This window comes from Bactrocera dorsalis, unplaced genomic scaffold, assembly GCF_023373825.1.
Source record: "Bactrocera dorsalis isolate Fly_Bdor unplaced genomic scaffold, ASM2337382v1 BdCtg037, whole genome shotgun sequence".
In the NCBI taxonomy this organism is placed as follows: domain Eukaryota; kingdom Metazoa; phylum Arthropoda; class Insecta; order Diptera; family Tephritidae; genus Bactrocera; species Bactrocera dorsalis.
Window position 1 is genome coordinate 73,637 of NW_026038088.1, and position 19,587 is coordinate 93,223.

The 19,587-nt window shown below is 40.6% G+C and overlaps 1 protein-coding gene across 5 annotated transcripts in view; it reads left to right on the forward strand.

Annotated features, from left to right (window-relative positions):
* The window catches only part of LOC105226598 (E3 ubiquitin-protein ligase TRIP12), a 33,975-nt gene extending 14,916 nt beyond the window's left edge, over positions 1–19,059 (forward strand). Inside the window, exons 3-14 of one of the 5 annotated variants that reach the window (XM_049461460.1) lie at positions 923–1,895; positions 2,201–2,656; positions 2,714–3,643; positions 7,666–8,958; positions 10,147–10,230; positions 10,735–13,797; positions 13,858–14,759; positions 14,833–15,996; positions 16,059–16,787; positions 17,692–17,880; positions 17,948–18,149; positions 18,234–19,059. In XM_049461460.1, the coding sequence (XP_049317417.1) occupies positions 1,292–1,895; positions 2,201–2,656; positions 2,714–3,643; positions 7,666–8,958; positions 10,147–10,230; positions 10,735–13,797; positions 13,858–14,759; positions 14,833–15,996; positions 16,059–16,787; positions 17,692–17,880; positions 17,948–18,149; positions 18,234–18,691 (10,074 nt within the window). In that variant the 5' untranslated portion in view covers positions 923–1,291 and the 3' untranslated portion in view covers positions 18,692–19,059. Of the gene's footprint in view, positions 1–922; positions 1,896–2,200; positions 3,644–6,741; positions 8,959–10,146; positions 10,231–10,734; positions 13,798–13,857; positions 14,760–14,832; positions 15,997–16,058; positions 16,788–17,691; positions 17,881–17,947; positions 18,150–18,233 lie in introns of all 5 variants that reach the window. The other 4 variants (XM_049461458.1, XM_049461457.1, XM_049461459.1 and 1 more) reach the window with 4 other exon arrangements.
* The last annotated feature ends 528 nt before the right edge of the window (positions 19,060–19,587 follow it).

Consider the following 19,587-nt stretch of genomic DNA (forward strand, 5'->3'; position numbering starts at 1 on the left):
ATTTAAGTACAGGTATGTTGTAGAAAACACGTCATATCAACATCTTAATCACATTTAAAACAGATAGGCGTTATTGATTTAATTTATTTACTCACATACTGAATTCAAGATTTTATCTACATATATACAATTTTCTCACTAAGTAGTTAAAAACTCATTTTTAGTGGTTGAAATGAAAAATTAACAAATTAAAAAAAAACTGTAGCGTTATCTCGGTAAGTTATGTTCAGTAATAGTGTTAAAAACGATTGGTGCAGTAGTTTCAAGTTAAAAGGTACACTGGGTTTGCGAACGTACGTTATGGGGAAAACGCTTTCAAGTTTGGAAATCTGATACATAATGTTCATGTTTGTAACCAGAGACTGTAATCATTAAAAGTTTGACTATAAAAACCACGTAATAATGATTACATACTGAGATTTACGATTTTCTCCCCCAATAATTATTAATATTATAATAAACCGTAAATTATAACATACAAATTTGAATAACAAAAAAAAAATATGATTATGATTTATTATAAAATTAATCATCTTGGGTGAAGAAATCCGAAATTAAACAATCATCGGAAATGGGATTAATGTGACATTATCTGTTTTGTTTGTATGTCCATTGTATATAATAGGATTAAAACAGTAATAAAGGTTTTCAAATTGATTTTCGTGGTGTGGAGTTAAATAGTTCTTGGTCGGATAAGCATTTTTAAATATATCAAATATTCTTTAGTTGTATGCGTATGTTCTCAATGTTTTTTCAATCAAAAATATTGACATGAGATTTTCTTCATTGTTTTTTTTTTTATTTGTGAAAATTTTAATATTTTGATTAAATTATTTGTGTATTTAAAATCGATGCATTTCAATTTCAAACAAAAAATCTATGAATTCACCATATTAATTATAGAAATTTCTACAATTTGCAGTTTCTCCGAAGCGGCTGATCAGTATAAAAACACACAGCAGTGAGCAGTGGTGAGAAAGTGACAGCAAACATAGTGAAATCAAAATATAACTTCAATAATATCTTAAATAGTGACCTGTGACTTGGTACAGTTAATATATCCCGTTTGTGCTTAATAAGAATCGGCTAGAAAATATATTTTAATATATAAGCAAAGCATAATAAACAATCATTACAGCCACATTTCGAAAGTTCAAAACGTAATTTATTTTTATTTTTATATTTTGCTTTAATATCGTGTAAAGAAATTAAATTGGCTATAACACGAAAAAGGACACAAGTGTTGCGAGGGCATGTTTAGTGTGATCGAAAGTGCGGTTAAGTGTCGTCTATGGCCGAATCCGTTAACAGTCAATCGCTCTCTGCAGTGACGGAGGGGCACGACGACAGTACCACCGTAGCTACCACGGCGCCAGCAACAACAACAACCACAACAAAAGCACGTCGTAGCAGACAACTGAAGCAAAAGCAACGTTCAACACAACAAACACAATATAATCGTCGTAAACAAATCAAATTACAACAATTCGCCAATAAAAAAAACAAACAACAACAGCAACTTACAACCAGTAGTGCCGGAAGTGGTAGTGGCAGTGATATCGCTACTACAATAGCGCAACCACATTTACGAAATAAAACTACATCTAGTGTTAGTAGTTCAATTAAACACATTCACACCAAAAGTCGAGCAAGAGCAGCAACAGGAACTATAACTGGAGCAGCGCATAACAGCAGTCAGAGAAGCAGCTTTACCGGAAAGCGATCGTCATCACGAGGAGCCATCAATAACAGTACTGCTGGAGTTGAGGCCGCTTCTTCCAATGCAATAAGTGCTACACGAAGTGACCGCAAACGCCACCACGATCAACAACAGTTGAAGTCCACAACAGTTGCGGCAACAGCGACAACTTCATTACAACAAAAGAGCAATAACGGTAAGAAGGGACAAAGGGTTGGTTTGACAATTGGCTTAGGCATTAACATTGTAGTAACACTGTAAAAAATATTATTTTACGAAGAATCTGGTAGAAGAGCAACAAGGTCGGTATAAATAAGATTTTTTCTAAAGAAAATTTTTGATTAACAAGCATTTGAATAACAGTAGTTGCCATTTGAGCACATTATCAATTCACAATTGTCAAACTTTCTAGGGCAGCTATTTAAACTAACAATTTTTTTGGTATTTTAATTACATATTGGAATTATTTGCAAATAACCTCGATTACGAATCGTTCGGCAGATTCAAGTTCACCACTTAAGAAGCGCCGTTATCATACTACTAACATATCTGCTAGCACATCAACAACAACACTCCCAACAACAACAACTGTGCAAAACAAAAACTCTATAGTGTCAGCTACATCAACAGAGGACTTAGGACCTGGTTTTAATTTGGGCGATTGTGTTGCACAGCGCACTCGCTCCAAGACACTTACCACAGAAGACGCACAGAAGCTTGTTAGTGCCACTAGCAATCGAAGCAATAGACATTCATTTCCACTTGTATCGGCAAAGAAGCATACACGTCGCAGTGGGGGTAAAAATAGCGAAATTGTCTTTAACAAAAGTAATCATATAAGCAGTCAACACATTGAGTCAGTGGCCACAGCAACAACAGCAACAGGAACGCAACGGGGCACCTTTAGTGTGAGCAGTAGCAGCGGCGGCAGTAGCACCAGCACCGGCCATTCAAAAAGTAACTTACTAAATTATTTTCGAAAAACACGTAAAATCAGTCACAGTCGTACTGCAGCGCCCATCAAACGAGGAACAGCACACTTCGCAGACGACAGTGCCGATAATAGCAGCGATAACAACCAGCAACACCAAGAAAAGAAAAATCGTAAGCTCAACACAACCGCCGAGGGAAAGAACAGCCGAACAAATTCAAGGCAAAGTAAAAGTCTTCAAAACAGTAGCGTCAATACCACAACAGCAACGTCGTCTCGCTCTCGTAAAAGTGAATGTAGTAGTGGTGATAAGAGGCAACAACAAAACCAACAGAACAACACTCGCTCTTTCTTATCAGTTGTAGGCAGTCGAATAAAATTAAATACGAAGTCACCATCAACAACTGCAACCATCGACACAGTAAACACAAATTCTCTACAAAATCAGAGCGCCGCACCATCAGCCACAGTTGTACCTAGTAACGCAGAAGGAGCAGGACCCTCGAGTAGTCGAACAACGACCACTACTGGTGCTTTACCTAACGTCGACAGATATTGTAAATATCGTAAGAGTTTACGCAACTATCATCAGCTGATTTCGTTTGTAAACGAAACAAACACTGGTATTGGCAATTCGTCTACTACAAGCAACGCTTCAAACGCATCGAATACAAATTTAAACAGCGAGAGCGTTTCAAACGACGAGGGTGTATTTGCTCTTGGTGCCATTAGCACCGGCGAAGTAGAGGAGACCGAAAACTCTGAAGATAACGTTGATACCTACGACGACGATAACGAGGCGGTTGATCTAGAGGACGATTCGATTTTAGCTGAAGGTGACGTTGTTATACGTGGCGACGGCGACGTTGACGACGACGACGAAGACGAGGAAGACGTCGACGACGAAGACGACGATATCGACGACGAAGAGGAGGAAGACGACGACGATATCGTTGAAGAAGAGGAAGAGGACGAAGAACTAGCCACAGAGGATTCTGAGGAAGCTGTTGAAGGTGAGTTTTTCTTCAGAGTTTCTACCGTTTTTGATGGAATACAAAATTCAATGCTAAAAACAAATATGCAAAACAAGCACGAAACAAAGGATACGATAAATGCGCACTAAACAAAATGTGCTGCATTTTTACACAACATAATAATCAGCTTGATAAATATGAATTGGCCTAAGTTGTATTTGTTTCTGTAAATTGGCTACTACAACCATAATAACAACAATTATATAAACGATGTACAGCGACTTATTTTTAGCCTTTGATACGTAGCTAAATTGTTTGAACTTTCTTATAAATCGTGTATATGTATGTACATATGTATCCGAGTATGTAGAATACGAAAGTGCAAACTTGAATTTATTTGTTTATTAAGGTTGCGGTTATAAAATGAGAGTTTGGCTAAGTGCCTGTGATTTTGCCACCGCAAACATATGCGAAATTGGAATAAATGTTTCTATATTCAGTTACCCCCCCAAAAAAAACCTTCGGTTGCACCAAAGCTATAATTCCCTTTCCTAAAAAAATGCTAAACAAGAATTTAATTTTGATCGGTCATTTTGTATAACAGCTATATGCTATAGAGGTCCAATCTGAACTTTTATTCTGAGACTATTTCGTTGCCATGGTTAATAATCCACGTCTTGCATTTTGTAAGATATGTCGTCAATCAAAATAGTTTTCCATATAAGAACTTTATTTTGATCGTTTAGTTTGTTTGCCCGATCGGCAGTTCCGACAAATGAGCAGCTCTTAGGGGAGAAAAAGACAAAAATGCAAAAGTGCAAAATTTAATTTCTTAAATAAATTTTATTTTATTAAATACTCACTAATATGATGAACGAAAATAATAATAATTACTTTATTAATTTTATTTCCATAAATTATTGCTAAAGAGAATGTAATGCAATAAACAACGCTTGCCGCTCTTACCAAAACTCTCATTTTGTTTTTCTATGTTGGTATATGTACATACATGCATATGTACATAAATATTTAAATTGTAAATAGAATATTTTAGTGAATAGAATTATGCACAAACGTACATACCTATATAAATACTACGATTTCATACACTAATGTACATATAAGATTATGATATTCATGACTCGAAACAAGCTTCCATAAAAAATGAAACTTTCAAAAATTGGGAAATATAGTGCTGTCACCTTTAAACAGGGCTGAGCAGCTATTTATGAAAAGATAATAAATTTATATACTTGAGTGAACTTTTAATATATTCAATGTTTACTAACCAATGCTATCTTAATTATTAATCATTTATTATGCACCTTTACTTACTTACACTTAACCTGTGCTTTTGTCCATAAATTATCTTGGTTAATTATCTAAATACTCGTACTATCAAAGACAAGTGGTCGGACCCACTCTTGTCGGAAGGATTTTCTTTTTGATTTTTTGTTTATATGTATTTCATTATCTGTTCTTATTACATATGTAAATATACCTATGTATGTATAAGTCACAATGTTTGAGATTAGTTATATACCAGACATTACTCGCTTTGTTTACGAAACAAAGGAGGCATAGAAGGTAGGTTAATTTTCAAAGCACTGCTTTCTAAATACAAATCACTGTTAGCGATCGGAGGTGGCAGCTCTGGCAGATGACAACAACGATGGCGATGAACCAGCTTATATATTTTTAGGAGAATCGCAAAATGCAATAGAAAGCGTTATTTCTTTTTTATACTTATCAGTAGCACTACAAAAATATTTGATACGTGTCGAAAAAAGAAAGCACAGTGAGTGGATTAGCCAACAGAAATATTTCAAAATTGATTTCAAGGAAAAAAGAACATGCTCGTATAGTTTGAAATGCCACTATGCAGTGCTGTAGAAAACAATTAAAGGGCATAAATGATAACAATAATAATAAGGAAATAAAATACAAGAAGAGGAACGCAGAGTGAAAGGGGTTAATAATGCAGAGGCGAGACATTACGTCACGCACACAAATGTGATTTAAAAACAATATATATTTATATATACATATATGTATGTATATTCTGCAAAATATAATAAGAGTACTTATGTACATTTAATTTAACAAAAAATCGAACTCAAAGGGTTAATTTTTGCACGTTGCTGTTGTTGCAGTTGTAGTTGTTGAAGAGAGTATTACTTGGTGTTGTCTTTTTAAACAATAATTTGCTTACGTTTTCTGTTTTCGTACGTTAAAGAATTGAATTTTGTACTTATTATTATTATTATTGTTTTTAACCAAAAATTTCAAGTTTAAAAATAACGAAATTTTATTTAAACAAAAAAATATTAAAAAGTATAAATAACCTATAAATACGTACATTAATCATTCGGCGATAAAAATTGTCATATGTTGTTGTGAATGATGATGATGATGATGTTGTTGTTGTTGTTGTCTTCGACGACGTGTTCAGCGATTCCAGCACCTACAGTCTTGAGTGTTACAACATTTTGTAATCGAGACACTTGAGCACAAAATAACAATATCAACAACAACAACTCAAAGGGTGTATACAAAGAAACTTATAAGCTAAATTTATACAAATTGGTGTGTAAAGAATTAATTGTGTATTGCGTCAAGGAAAATCAGCAAGCATACAACATATATATAAACACTGTTAGTCCTGAGCAGGTGTGCGAAAGTGAGTGTAAACGAAGTGTACCGAAGGAGCAGATATTTCTTAAACATCTACATATATGTTTGGTTGCGACGCGATCGCGAACGCGTGCGCCGGCAACAACAACATCATCGTCGTCGTTGTCACAAAGCAGCAGCAATTAGGCGCCAATCCATCGATTGATTTCATCTTCACTGATACGTCATCAGCCAATATTTAAAGCCCACAACTTACCAGCCACCACAGTCACCAACAACACCTTCATTCTCGTTAATTCATTAGCAGACTTCCATAATAATACAAGAATAATAGAACAAGCTCGTTACTTTCACTCAGGAAATAAATTAAAATTTAATTATATACAAAATAAAATAAACCAAAACAAAAAAAAAAACAACTCGAAAACATAATTTTTTCAATATCACCAACAACTACAACCAGACTTTTCTTCTGTTTGATTCCCCTCCAACGCGTTTCAAAGGTAATCACACAAACGCTTCCGATTGTCTAAGCTTTGTTGTTGGTAGTAGCCACAAGAGGAGCGCAAAGAAGAGTAATAAGAAGAGTCGACAACGTCAAGTGCAATTCCTACAGAATCAAACTAGTAGCAATAGTAAGCGCGGTAGGAAGGGCCGCGGCGACAGGATTGAGAAGAACGTAGGCAACAACAGCGGGTGTTTAAGCAACAAGAATATTGGTATTATTGAGTCTGCTGCAACAAACGCAGTTACGACGACGGGCTACAATAAGGCCCCGAATCTGGGGGCACGACAGACACGTAGCAGCGGTGGCAGCACAGATTTTGTTGCTGGCGGTTTAACAGGCGCAGCCACAATTGCGGGCGGCAACAGAGGTGGCGCGTCCATCTCAGGTGTAGCAGGAGCTGCAACATTTGGACAACAGCCACAATCTCAACCACAGTCACAGCCCCAAGCTCAATATCAGCACGCATTGCCACAACATTCGCAGTTGTCACACCAGCTACTAACACACTACAACCAGCAGGGGCAGCCACAGGTGGCGCCACAAATTTTATTGGCACATCAACAGGTGCCGCGGCAATCGCATTATTTACACGTACCAGTCGCAGCTGGTGGTGCCCATCACTATTTTAACGCACAGGCGAATTATCAGTCGCCGCTGCAGGCACAACATCATAATTTACACCAACCTCATCAGCAACATCATCATCAGCATCAGCAACAACAAACGCGCTCTTCACAACAACAACAACAACACCAAAACCAGCACGTACAAGTGCAACAGCAACAACAACCTGTTCATTTCTATCACGCGACTTACCCCAACAACAGCGCAGTAGCAGCAACAACGGCCGCTGCAGCTGCAGTTGCCGCTTCAACATCAGCTATATTAAACTTGAATCTTAATCACTATCAATCAACAGGACCTGTCGCTGGTGCAGCGCCCATAAGTACAGCACCGCTTATCTACCAGCAGCAACAGCAAGCACCGCCACCACCACCACTGCCGCAAACTTTGCAGCAGCAGCAACTGCACCAACAAAGTCCGCAACAACCGCTGCATACACAACTCGGTGGGCGCTACAGCCATTCGAATCCCCATTTGCACCAGTCACAGCAGCCACCACCCGTACCAGGACTACCGTTGCCGCTCGGTCACATACAGACGGAGGCACCACAGCCTTTACATCGCATTCCACATTCAGTGACCCAGCCGCCGCCTGCTGCAACAGCGACTGCGCGTCATCACCAAGTACATCCAGCCACTATTGATATTGGATTAGGCGCTGGATTGGTTGTTGATCGTTCGACTGCTACCACAGCATCTTTTACACCGCATTTGAACGCTCAAGTAGCGCCACCACCACACAGTTACGGCAGCAATCGTACGGCGACCGTTGCAGGAGTGGGTGGAGGAGGATCCAACACATCGGCAGGTACATCGGGAGGAGCAGCTTCAGCGTCAGCAGCGCCACCGTCACATTCTTCACATTCGCTGAGACGCAGTTCACGAAGCAAAACGGGTTCTTGCGTCAGTTCGGCAGCGCAACACGGCAGTGGCAGCGGGAGTGGAAGCGCAAGTGGCAATGGGGCGGGTAACAGCGGCCTCGGCGTACACAATGCTGCAGTTGTATCAGCACCAACATTATTAGCAACAACGAGTGGTGGCGGCGGTGGCGGTGCCATACCGTTGACAGCTGCCTCTGCCATTGGAAACCACCAACAATACAATCTTCACCATCCACCACACTCACTTGCCCCTACGCATCCTCATCATCACCACCATCATCATCATAACCAAATGCAACAGCAAACACTGCTGCAGCAGCAACAACAACACCATCATCACATGCTCCATCAGTCGGTTGCTGCGCCGGGTGGTGCGGTTGTTGTTGCCATAGGCACAACACAACAAAATCAAAATGCATCATTAATACAACAACAACAACAGCATCTGCAACAGCAACAGGCGCATCATCGTGCTACTATCATGCAGCCTGGCTTCCTCTATAACTATCGCGCCACTGCTACCAATACGCATACGAACGCCATGCCATCGAGCCACTTCGTTGGTGCGTCGTCTGCGAGTGCTGCCGCCATCGCCACCGCTAATGCCAACTCTACCACCGCTGCTGCCAACACCGCCACCGCTAGCGTCGCCACTGTCGCAACGAATAGTAGCCACATAAATTTGAATGCGCATAATAAAGCGAGCGGTAAGTTTGTGCAGCAAATGCGGGGTTGATGTTTTTGGTTTACGTTTACGTTTTCGTTCTCGTTCTCGTTAAAATTTGTTTTCTTCACATATTTGGTTATAAATATGCCGCCAAAGCCTGTGCAGTGTTTAGATTTGGTCCAATACATTCACAAAATATTTTGTTTTAGTTTTTCGATATATTTTTAATTAAAATGTTCATAACTGTACATATTGGTTAATTGGGAATTAAGTGTAGTAGTGGTTTAAGGAAACATTACACATATGTAGTACACGTAGTATACGTGTGGTTACCAAGTATGCTAGCTTACTCTAAAGACCAAAATATAAATTTAAAGAGGCTATGTTCAAAGTCTATTTCGGCAAGTAACAATACATGTCCAACTAAACTTTTCAAAATTTGTCATGATGCTAGTTTATAAAATTGGCAAATTTATTTCATTTCCGTGTACATTATCCTGAATAAATTCCGATCTTAAATAAAAACGAAAAGCATCTTTGAAAATTCTTCTAAGCGGTCCTGATGCGTTATATATCTTTAGTGCACCTATGTAATAATATATTGATTTTGGTGATATTATTGTTATAGAGGTATAATGTTAACGCCCTTCATATCTTCCGACCCTCACATTCGTCAGTTGCTTCCGACAAAGCTTCTTCGAAATTTTCATTCGAAATTTTGAATAATAGTTTATGAAGAACACTGACAACTTTAAATTTTTTGGTCCTCCGGAAGATTTTATTTATTATAATTAGTGTCCAAAAACATAAGCAAATCATTATTTCACCAAAGCATCGAATATATGTTCATTCCTTCAATAATTCGCCTCAGAACCATCAAACCGTCAGATTTCCATATATTTAGTTTCGGCTGGAAGCTGGCTCTTTTCAGAGTAGATTGTAAACGTTATATATAAATACATGCTTATGTTTGAAGCAATACCCTTTCACCATTTATGGGCGGTCAAGGTTATTTAATGGCTCATTGGAGGGCGTGGTCGTGGGCAGAATGCGGAAATGGTTGCTTTTAAAGTTATTTTAAGATTTGTGTAGAGTTGTGTAGATTTTTTAAGCATATTAAATGATTTTATTAAGAAACTAGCAAAATTATCTACTTTCATGGCGCATTCTAATCAACCACCCACTACCACCACAACAAAAACAACGCACGCAAATTTGTACACAACAGCCTCTGCGGATGCGTTAAGCTTTAGTTTAATGGCACAACAACCGTCTAGTGGACCGCCGAACACTGGTGGACAATCGACCACAGGTAATTGCAAATGAAAACAAAAACAAAAAAGATGAACAAACAAAACGAAGAAGAATAGATGACGACAAGTGCTTACCGAATATAACCAATCATCTCCTCTCATAATCTGCATCATCATCTCGTTATGTTTTCGTATCCTTTTTATTATTTTGTATATATATGTAATATGTATATGAACGTTTGTATATTTTTGAGTTTTTATGCTTTGCAATTTAGCTGCTTTCAGAAATATGCTACACAGTTTTAATTGTGTTTATTATTTCCTAATTTTGTAAAACCCAAATATGCCTTTAATATCCTGGTTAACCATTATCCTCTGACTGCTCTCCCTCCATACAGCCCTGCTAAGTGGTGACAGCACTGTATATTTACAACTGATTTTATTTTTATTTCAATTTATAATTTTTGTTTCAGTATATTATTATATTTTGGATTCAAAAACTGTTATAATAATAATGGATTATTGAAATTGTATTAAGGAATATATTTATATTTTAATTGCAGCTAACCTCAGCGTTTCCACCGCCTTGGGCGCCGCCAATTCAAATTTAGTGAATAACGCAAGTGCGGGAGCTGGTACGGGTGCCGGTGTGGGCACCGCTTCCGCCACCGCGACGGCCACGAATACTGGAGCGGGCGCCACCACTGCCGCCACCTCGCACGCCGACTCGGAGAGCGATGACAGCGAAGTGGGGCGTCTGCAGGCGTTACTGGAAGCGCGCGGCTTACCGCCGCACCTGTTTGGCGCACTGGGACCACGTATGACACACATTCTGCATCGCACCATCGGTAATAGCAGCTCATCGAAGGCACAACAATTACTACAAGGCTTACAATCGCACGATGAGAGTCAACAGCTTCAAGCGGCTATCGAAATGTGCCAAATGCTAGTGATGGGCAATGAGGACACTTTAGCTGGTTTCCCAATCAAACAGGTGGTGCCGGCACTGATTACGCTACTGCGTATGGAAAATAATTTCGATATAATGAATAATGCTTGTCGTGCACTCGCCTATATGTTGGAAGCGCTGCCCCGGTCTTCCGGCACTGTCGTGGAAGCGGTGCCGGTATTTCTAGAAAAGTTGCAAGCCATTCAATGCATGGATGTAGCTGAGCAGAGTTTAACTGCGCTCGAAATATTGTCGCGCCGCCACAACAAAGCCATACTGCAAGCCAATGGCGTATCGGCGTGTTTGACTTTCCTCGATTTCTTCTCAATCAATGCTCAGCGAGCGGCGCTTGCCATCACTGCAAACTGTTGTTTAAATCTGCATCCGGAGGAGTTTCATTTCGTTGCCGAAAGTTTGCCGCTTTTGGCTCGTTTATTGTCGCAACAGGACAAAAAATGTGTGGAAAGCGTTTGCTCAGCATTTTGCCGATTGGTAGAGAGCTTCCAACATGACCCGAAACGTTTGCAAGAGATCGCTAGTAAAGAGTTACTTAAAAACTGTCAGCAATTGTTGGTTGTTACACCGACCATACTTAATAGTGGCACTTTTACATCCGTCGTACGCATGTTGAGTCTAATGTGCGGTAACTGTCCCGACCTAGCCATTTCATTGTTGAAGAATGACATTGCATCAACTCTGCTTTACTTGCTAACCGGTAATGCAGAACCGAACACATCGACCGCATCGCATGTAGAGCTTATTACACGTTCTCCATCTGAGCTGTACGAAATCACATGTTTAATTGGTGAACTAATGCCACGTTTGCCGACAGATGGCATATTCACGGTGGACGCACTGCTAGATCGGCCCACACTTAACACTCAGGATCAAGTTCAATGGCAGTGGCGCGACGATCGCGGCACTTGGCATAACTATTCAACAATAGATTCGCGCATGATTGAGGCGGCACATTTGAATTCTGATGACGAGTTCAGCTTAAGCACATTAGGTCGTACATACACCGTTGACTTTCACTCCATGCAGCAGATAAACGAGGACACTGGCACTACGCGACCAGTGCAGCGCAAAATAAATCCAAACTATGTGCCACCGTTACCACCTCCGACGGCAGCTGCGTCATCAGTAACAACTGGTCAGGATTTGTCTGCATCTGCTGTGGCCACAGCAATTACTGCATTAACTAATACAGTGTCGAATACAGCGACAAATACATCGGCTCAATCCAGTACTCCTAGCACTGCACCGAATACGCCTGCCACTAGCAGTTCACAGCAACGTCGACGCGCTTCGGTAGATGCACGAATTGCTTGTCTGAAGGAGGAACGCGGTTTGGCTGCAGAATTCATTAAGAACTTGTTTAATGTACTTTACGAAGTTTATAGTTCGTCTGCCGGACCAAATGTGCGCTACAAATGTTTGCGTGCACTTTTACGAATGGTCTACTACGCTACACCCGAACTGTTGCGGGATGTGCTTAAAAATCAGCTGGTCTCCAGTCACATAGCTGGGATGATGGGTAGTAACGATTTGCGCATTGTAGTCGGCGCATTACAAATGGCCGAGATACTAATGCAAAAACTGCCAGACGTGTTCGGCACACATTTCCGTCGCGAAGGTGTCATATATCAGATCACTCAGCTCACCGATCCCAACAATCCGATTTGTGCCAATCCTTCACCGAAATCATTACCCGGAGCAAGTGGTTCACAGAGTGCGCCTCCATCTGCTTCCGGTTTGCAAGTGAATCCGTTCTTTATGGACAATGCAGCGTCGGCAGGTGGATCAACCACAGCTGGCACTTCAACACCTAATACGTCGAAACCGGGTGCCAATCAGGCGCATCACCATCAGTATACAGTCAAGAGCTTTTCACATGCAATGAATGCCTTAACTGCCAACGCTTCGGGTGCGTCTGGTAATGGTCAAAAGGTGACGCTGGCTATGCCACCCAGCTCTGGTTCACTGTTAATGCCACAAATGCCTGCTGGCAGTGTGCAATCACGTCAGCAATCCGCTGGCTCCCTAGCGCTTACCATAAACTCTAACGCTGGTATTACACCGCCAGTGACGGTCATAGGTGCCGCTGGCACGGCTGCCGAATTACAATATCACTATAGCAGCTCTGCGCCGCCAGCGGCAGGTCCACCCTCGCACGCACATCTGGCACAGACACCTAATTTCTTTGTTTATTCAACAAGTGCGGCTCCTCCTTTACCGCCTGGTGATCCACGGCAATATGTGCACGGACATTTTCATCATCCACCGCCGCATTTCCAGCCACATGCACCACCACCACCCACACATCATGTTGAACTGCTGCCTTCGTCATCTAGTGCATCGCTTAGCGTCAACCCAACAACAATTATAGCGCATCCGCCTCCTCAGCAGCATTTGCCGCAAGTGGTGTTCGCACCCTCCACAAGCGTATGTGATCCACACTATCATAGCAACAGCGGCGTAGCAGCCACAAGTGCAGGTTCCTCCTCTGCGTCTTCTTCGTCAGCTTCAGCGTTGCAACACAAAATGTCCGATATGTTGAAACGCAAGGTCCCACCGAAACGAAAATCTCAATCAAGCAGTCGCTCCAAGTCACGCCAAGACGAGGGTGGTAGCTCGTCTACATCATCAATGCACGATTTGCTAAGTCGCGCCACAAGTAAGATATATTTACAACAACAACCCTAAAGCATATTTACATTTGTTCTTTATTTTATAGGCCTTGGGAGCAGCACCGGACGCAGCACACCGAATGCCAGCGGTGGCAAGTCGCGTTTCAGCGGTGGTGCAGCCAGTAGTGCAGGCACTAGCAGTAGCGGCAGCAGCTCGATGAAGACTTCTTTCCTCGCTTCGTTAAATCCCGCACGTTGGGGACGCCAAGGATCTCATCACAGTTCATTTACCAAAGATACGACCAGTACGAATCACGCAGGCAGCGGCAACAGTAATACCGCTAGCGGCGTAGTCAACGCTGCTCATTCTGCCAGCCACCCATCAAGCAATGCTGCGAATAGCATCAGCAAGAGCATATCTAATGCCAACCTCATTGCCGCCGGCAATCGTGAGAAGGCGCGTCAATGGGTACGAGAACAAGCCATTACGTTTGTGAAACGTTATGCCGAGCAAGAGAACGCCAAGGCCGAGGGAGTCGCCGGTGGCAGTGGTAGTTCAGCAAATGCCATAAGCGGTGGCACGAACGTACTACAACGTTTATCTGCTATTATCTTCAAGCTCAATGGTAGCTTCCAAGACTGTTTAGATGCGCTTCTTGAACTCAAAACGATTTTATTGGAAAGTGATATTTCACCGTTTGAAGTGAATCACTCGGGTCTAATCAAGGCGATGTTGAATTTCATGACAAGCGAAGATGGCATAGTGGCTCGCGATAACCGTTTACGTTCGTTTATGCATGTATTCGCGGGATTACCACTGGAACCATTGAAAAAGGTGGGGCATCTGCCAAACATAGACGCAGTCGCATTCAATGCATTCGTGGCGAAATTAAACGGTTGCGTCACGCAGCTAGAACAATTCCCGGTTAAGGTGCACGACTTTCCCTCCGGGCCGGGTGGACGCTCTAACACCAGCGCGCTCAAATTCTTTAATACACATCAGCTAAAGGTGAGTTTTGACAATCGCAATTTTTGTTGCACCAGACATAAAAACTTGAATATTTTCTCTGACTAATTAATAGTGCAACTTACAACGTCACCCCGAATGCACCAATCTCCGACAATGGAAAGGTGGCACCGTCAAGATTGATCCTCTCGCTATGGTACAAGCGATCGAGCGTTACTTGGTTGTGCGTGGCTATGGTGGTATACGCGGCGATTCCGACGATGACTCCGAGGAGGATATGGATGACAATGTAGCCGCTGTCGTGATGTCACAAAGTGGATTTAAGCATAAATTACAATTCTTAATTGGCGATCACGTCTTGCCCTACAATATGACTGTTTACCAGGCCGTCAAGCAGTTTTCACCGTTGGTCAATGATCAATCCGAAACTGATACGGACACCGAAACCCCATTGGGTAATGCCAGTGTTTGGGTACAGCAGCACACGATTTACTATCGACCTGTTGAGGAAGAAGCGAACGCCAGTAGTGCTGGTACAACCGCAAATGCAAGTAGTCTTAGTATTAGTAAACATACTTCTGCATCCTCTTCGACCGCTGCCGGCGCTTCTGGTTCGGGTCTGCATACACCTACAGGTGGCCCATCATCGACGGGCACGTCCACATCATCGAAAAGGAGTAGTAAATCTTCGTCCAAGTTGTTGCGCAAGAAAACCGAATTATGGCATGAGGGTATTGCGCCCGCCACTGTGTCTGCGTTGAAGGCATTCCTCACAAGCACACTGCCGCCCGATGTAGTAACCGTGCAAGATGCTTCGCTAGATGCGCTCTGTATGCTGCGCATTATCAATGCGCTTAATCGACACTGGGAACAGCTTTACGGCTGCGTGCACAAACAACATATTATTCCGCAATCAGAATTTGTGCATCCGAAAATTACGGCTAAGGCCAACAGGCAATTACAAGATCCACTTGTTATAATGACTGGCAATCTACCGCCATGGTTGCCGCAAATTGGCATGGCATGTTCGTTCCTCTTCCCCTTCGAGACACGCCATCTGTTGTTCTATGCGACAAGCTTTGATCGTGATCGTGCTTTGCAACGACTCTTGGATACCACACCTGATCTGAATGCTGCTGAGTCGTCGGAGCGTGTAGCACCACGTTTGGACAGAAGGAAACGTGCCATATCGCGAGAAGACATACTAAAACAAGCAGAACACATCATTCAAGATGTTGGTCACTCGAAGGCGCTGCTGGAGATACAATACGAAAACGAGGTAAGTTACTATCGATAAATCAGTGTAATATTTCGTTAATTCACCAACAATTGTGGGAATAGGTTGGCACTGGACTTGGACCGACATTGGAATTTTACGCTCTGGTGTCAGCTGAGTTACAGCGTTGCGATCTAGGTCTGTGGAATGGTAGTGATAGTTACAAACAGAACTCTTCCACCATAGTGGATGTGGTAAAATCTAGCACCAGTGTGCATATCGATGAAGTGAGCGAAGTTTCAACCGTGCAGCAAGACGAAGTCGTTGCTGTAACATTAACAACAAATACAGCAACACAAGCGAATAGCACAACAATCACATCAAGCAAAACCACTGTAACACGCTCGAGTAGCAGGAACCACCGCAGTTCTGATGGCCAACATGGAAACAGCAGCAGTGGTAGTGGAATGGGGATGTCAACGCGTAGTCACCAACAGCAGCAACCGCAACAACCCAATATGGAACATGCTGGCAGCGCATCGATGTTGAATGAGAATGCTTTGAATATGATTATTGAGCAACAAATTGGTGGTGATGAGTCACAACAACAACAACATCAGCATAATATTTCACCCTCTGACGGTGGGGATAGTTCACCACTCGAAATCGGTGATAATAACACAAATGTGGCGACAATAACTACCAGCACATCAGTGACTTACGTGAATGCGCCACATGGACTCTTCCCAATGCCATTAGGCAAATCATCGAAGTTACCACATGTTTCCAAATCGAAGGCGAAATTTAAATTCCTTGGAAAGTTTATGGCTAAAGCCGTAATGGACAGCCGCATGGTAAGAACATCTAAAGAATAGATCGATAGATTAAAAAAAAAAAAAACATTAAAGAATGTACCGAAATATTTAGGTTTAAGGTAACTTTAGTTACCAAGATTATCCTAAGGACGCTCGTCAGTTTACATGTTTTATCTTTGACATTTAATCAATCCAATCCAAAGAGATTTAGTTTTGATCTGGGATTTAGCAACAGCTAAACTGTTCTGGTTTAATTGTCAAGATTGATGGTAGTTTCTACTTATAAGTCTTATCAGTTCTGATTTAATGATACTAAAAAAAAGCAATCAAAAAGGGAGGGACATATTAAGTATCTAAGAGAATGGTTTTGGTGATACAGGGAAAGGATAGCATCGACTCTTCTAAGATATTTTTATTAAAATCAAAACTGAGTGTATAACGCATAAAATTAATAATAGGGAATCAAACAACCGAAAATAACCGCGAAAAACCTTCATGAAAATTTCATCTTTTTTAAGGCATATTTTAGCTTGAAAACAAAAAGATGCATTTATGAAAAAACGTTGAATTCGGCAGCGTTGAAGCCATTCACAAATAAAAAATATTTCATACAAGAACTCGATCTTGATCAATCAGTTGCTATAGTGGTGCAATTATTCGAGGATATGTACATCTTATTAAATAATAAAGAAATTTCTGTATGAGCACTTGATTTCGACCGTTTGGCTTATATGGGAACTATATGCTATAGTGGTCCGCTATCGGCGAATACGACAATTGCCCAGTTTCTTGTGGAAAAATGGACTTGAAAAACGGAATAACTATCCATCCCTTGTTCCATCATTTAATTGATCAAGGAGTGAAAAAATATTTTATATTATAAAATATATGTAACTAATTTTTGTGTAATTCAACAATACAATAATTATAAATTCTTCTTCAGCTTGATCTACCTTTCTCCATACCCTTCTATCGTTGGCTATTGAATGAAGAACACTCGGTTGGGCTCTCCGAATTGGCATGGGTTGCGCCCGAGGTACAAGCCACATTGGTTCGACTTCAAGATGTGGTACATGAGCGGGAACGCATACTGGCAGATCCTAATCTCGATGCAATGGAAAAGACTGAAAAGGCAAGCACTTGAATATTATACAAAATAAAAAATAAATTCATAATTTTAAAATTTATTCCACCTTTAGATTGATTCACTTGATTTGGACGGTTGTCCCATAACCGATTTGGGCTTAGACTTTGTATTACCTGGCTATGCCAATATTGAATTGTGTCGCGGTGGACGTGATACGCCCGTAACAATACACAATCTGCATCAGTACATCTCATTGGTGACGTATTGGTTCTTGGTCGAAGGAGTGCAGAAACAATTTGAGGCATTGCGAGAAGGTAAAAATCGAGCGTAAAAATAACAAAATATAATAAGCTTCATGGAATTTATGTTTTTTTTTTTTTTTAATTTTGTTTAAAAAGGCTTCGACTCGGTATTCTCAACGCAGCGTTTACGCATGTTTTATCCCGAAGAATTGGAGAATGTCTTCTGCGGTTCTGGTGCTACCAACTATCAACGTTGGGAGATTAAAATGCTACAAGACTGTTGCCGTACCGATCATGGTTTTACACAGGACTCACAAGCCATACAATATCTATACGATATACTCTCTTCGTACAATCGTGATGAGCAACGATTATTTTTACAATTCGTTACTGGTTCGCCGCGCTTGCCAACAGGCGGCTTCAAGTCACTAACACCACAATTAACAATTGTGCGTAAAACATTTGACGGTAATCAAAATCCAAATGATTATTTGCCATCAGTAATGACATGTGTGAACTATTTAAAATTACCCGATTACTCAAGTCGGGAAGTGATGCGGCAGAAACTCAAAGTTGCTGCCAATGAGGGCAGTATGTCGTTCCATTTATCATAAATACAAATAAATGTATAAATAACGATAATGGAAAGCATAAAAAACAATAACAAAAACAGGAAGTACATTTTTGTTAAAATAACTTTGAATGGGTGATATGATTGAAACCGCAGTTAATATTGCTGATGAAACCGAAAGAAAACGTCTTAAACTTAACAAGTGAATCAAAAACTTTCCAATGCAGCAACAACAGATATGTATGTATATATATAGAAACCAACAAATACAAAAAAGAAAACAAACATGCTCTCACACACATACACTCGCAGAGAAATTGAAAACATATTCTTAATTACTGAATTCAATATATGAAATATGAAATTAATTTAACGGAAAAAGAATAAATAAAATATAAAATGATAATAAAACATTGCAAAAATAATTGGCGGACAAATGTTTGAGATGAACGAAAAATAAACGCACAAGTGCATACACCTCACATATATGTATCCAGATATATACATGTATAAGTATATAAGGTGGTAATGTATCGCTGGCGTTTTGTTTTGCCATAAACTGTAAACGCTCAAAATGTTGTGTGTGCATACAAATAAATTTTTTCAAACGTTAGTTATTGAAGTAAACAATTTTCGAAAAAAAGTTTGGTAATATTTGATGCCGCTGTACAACAATAACAACAATGCATTACTAACTATACAGCGCTGACCATAGCAAACTTCGTTAATCATGAATTGAGGAAATATCGAAGACAGTGATGCAAATTTTTCATGTTGCGGATTTCAAGTGAAATCGTAGAAGGCATTTGTGGCAGCAAGATTTCTTAGCAATCTTATATAAATATGAAGTAGGCAGTGGCGTATAAATAAAAGGAGCAAATTCATAGATAATCAAACTAATATTAATTTAAAAAAAAAAAAATAGTTTTCTTAAATTCA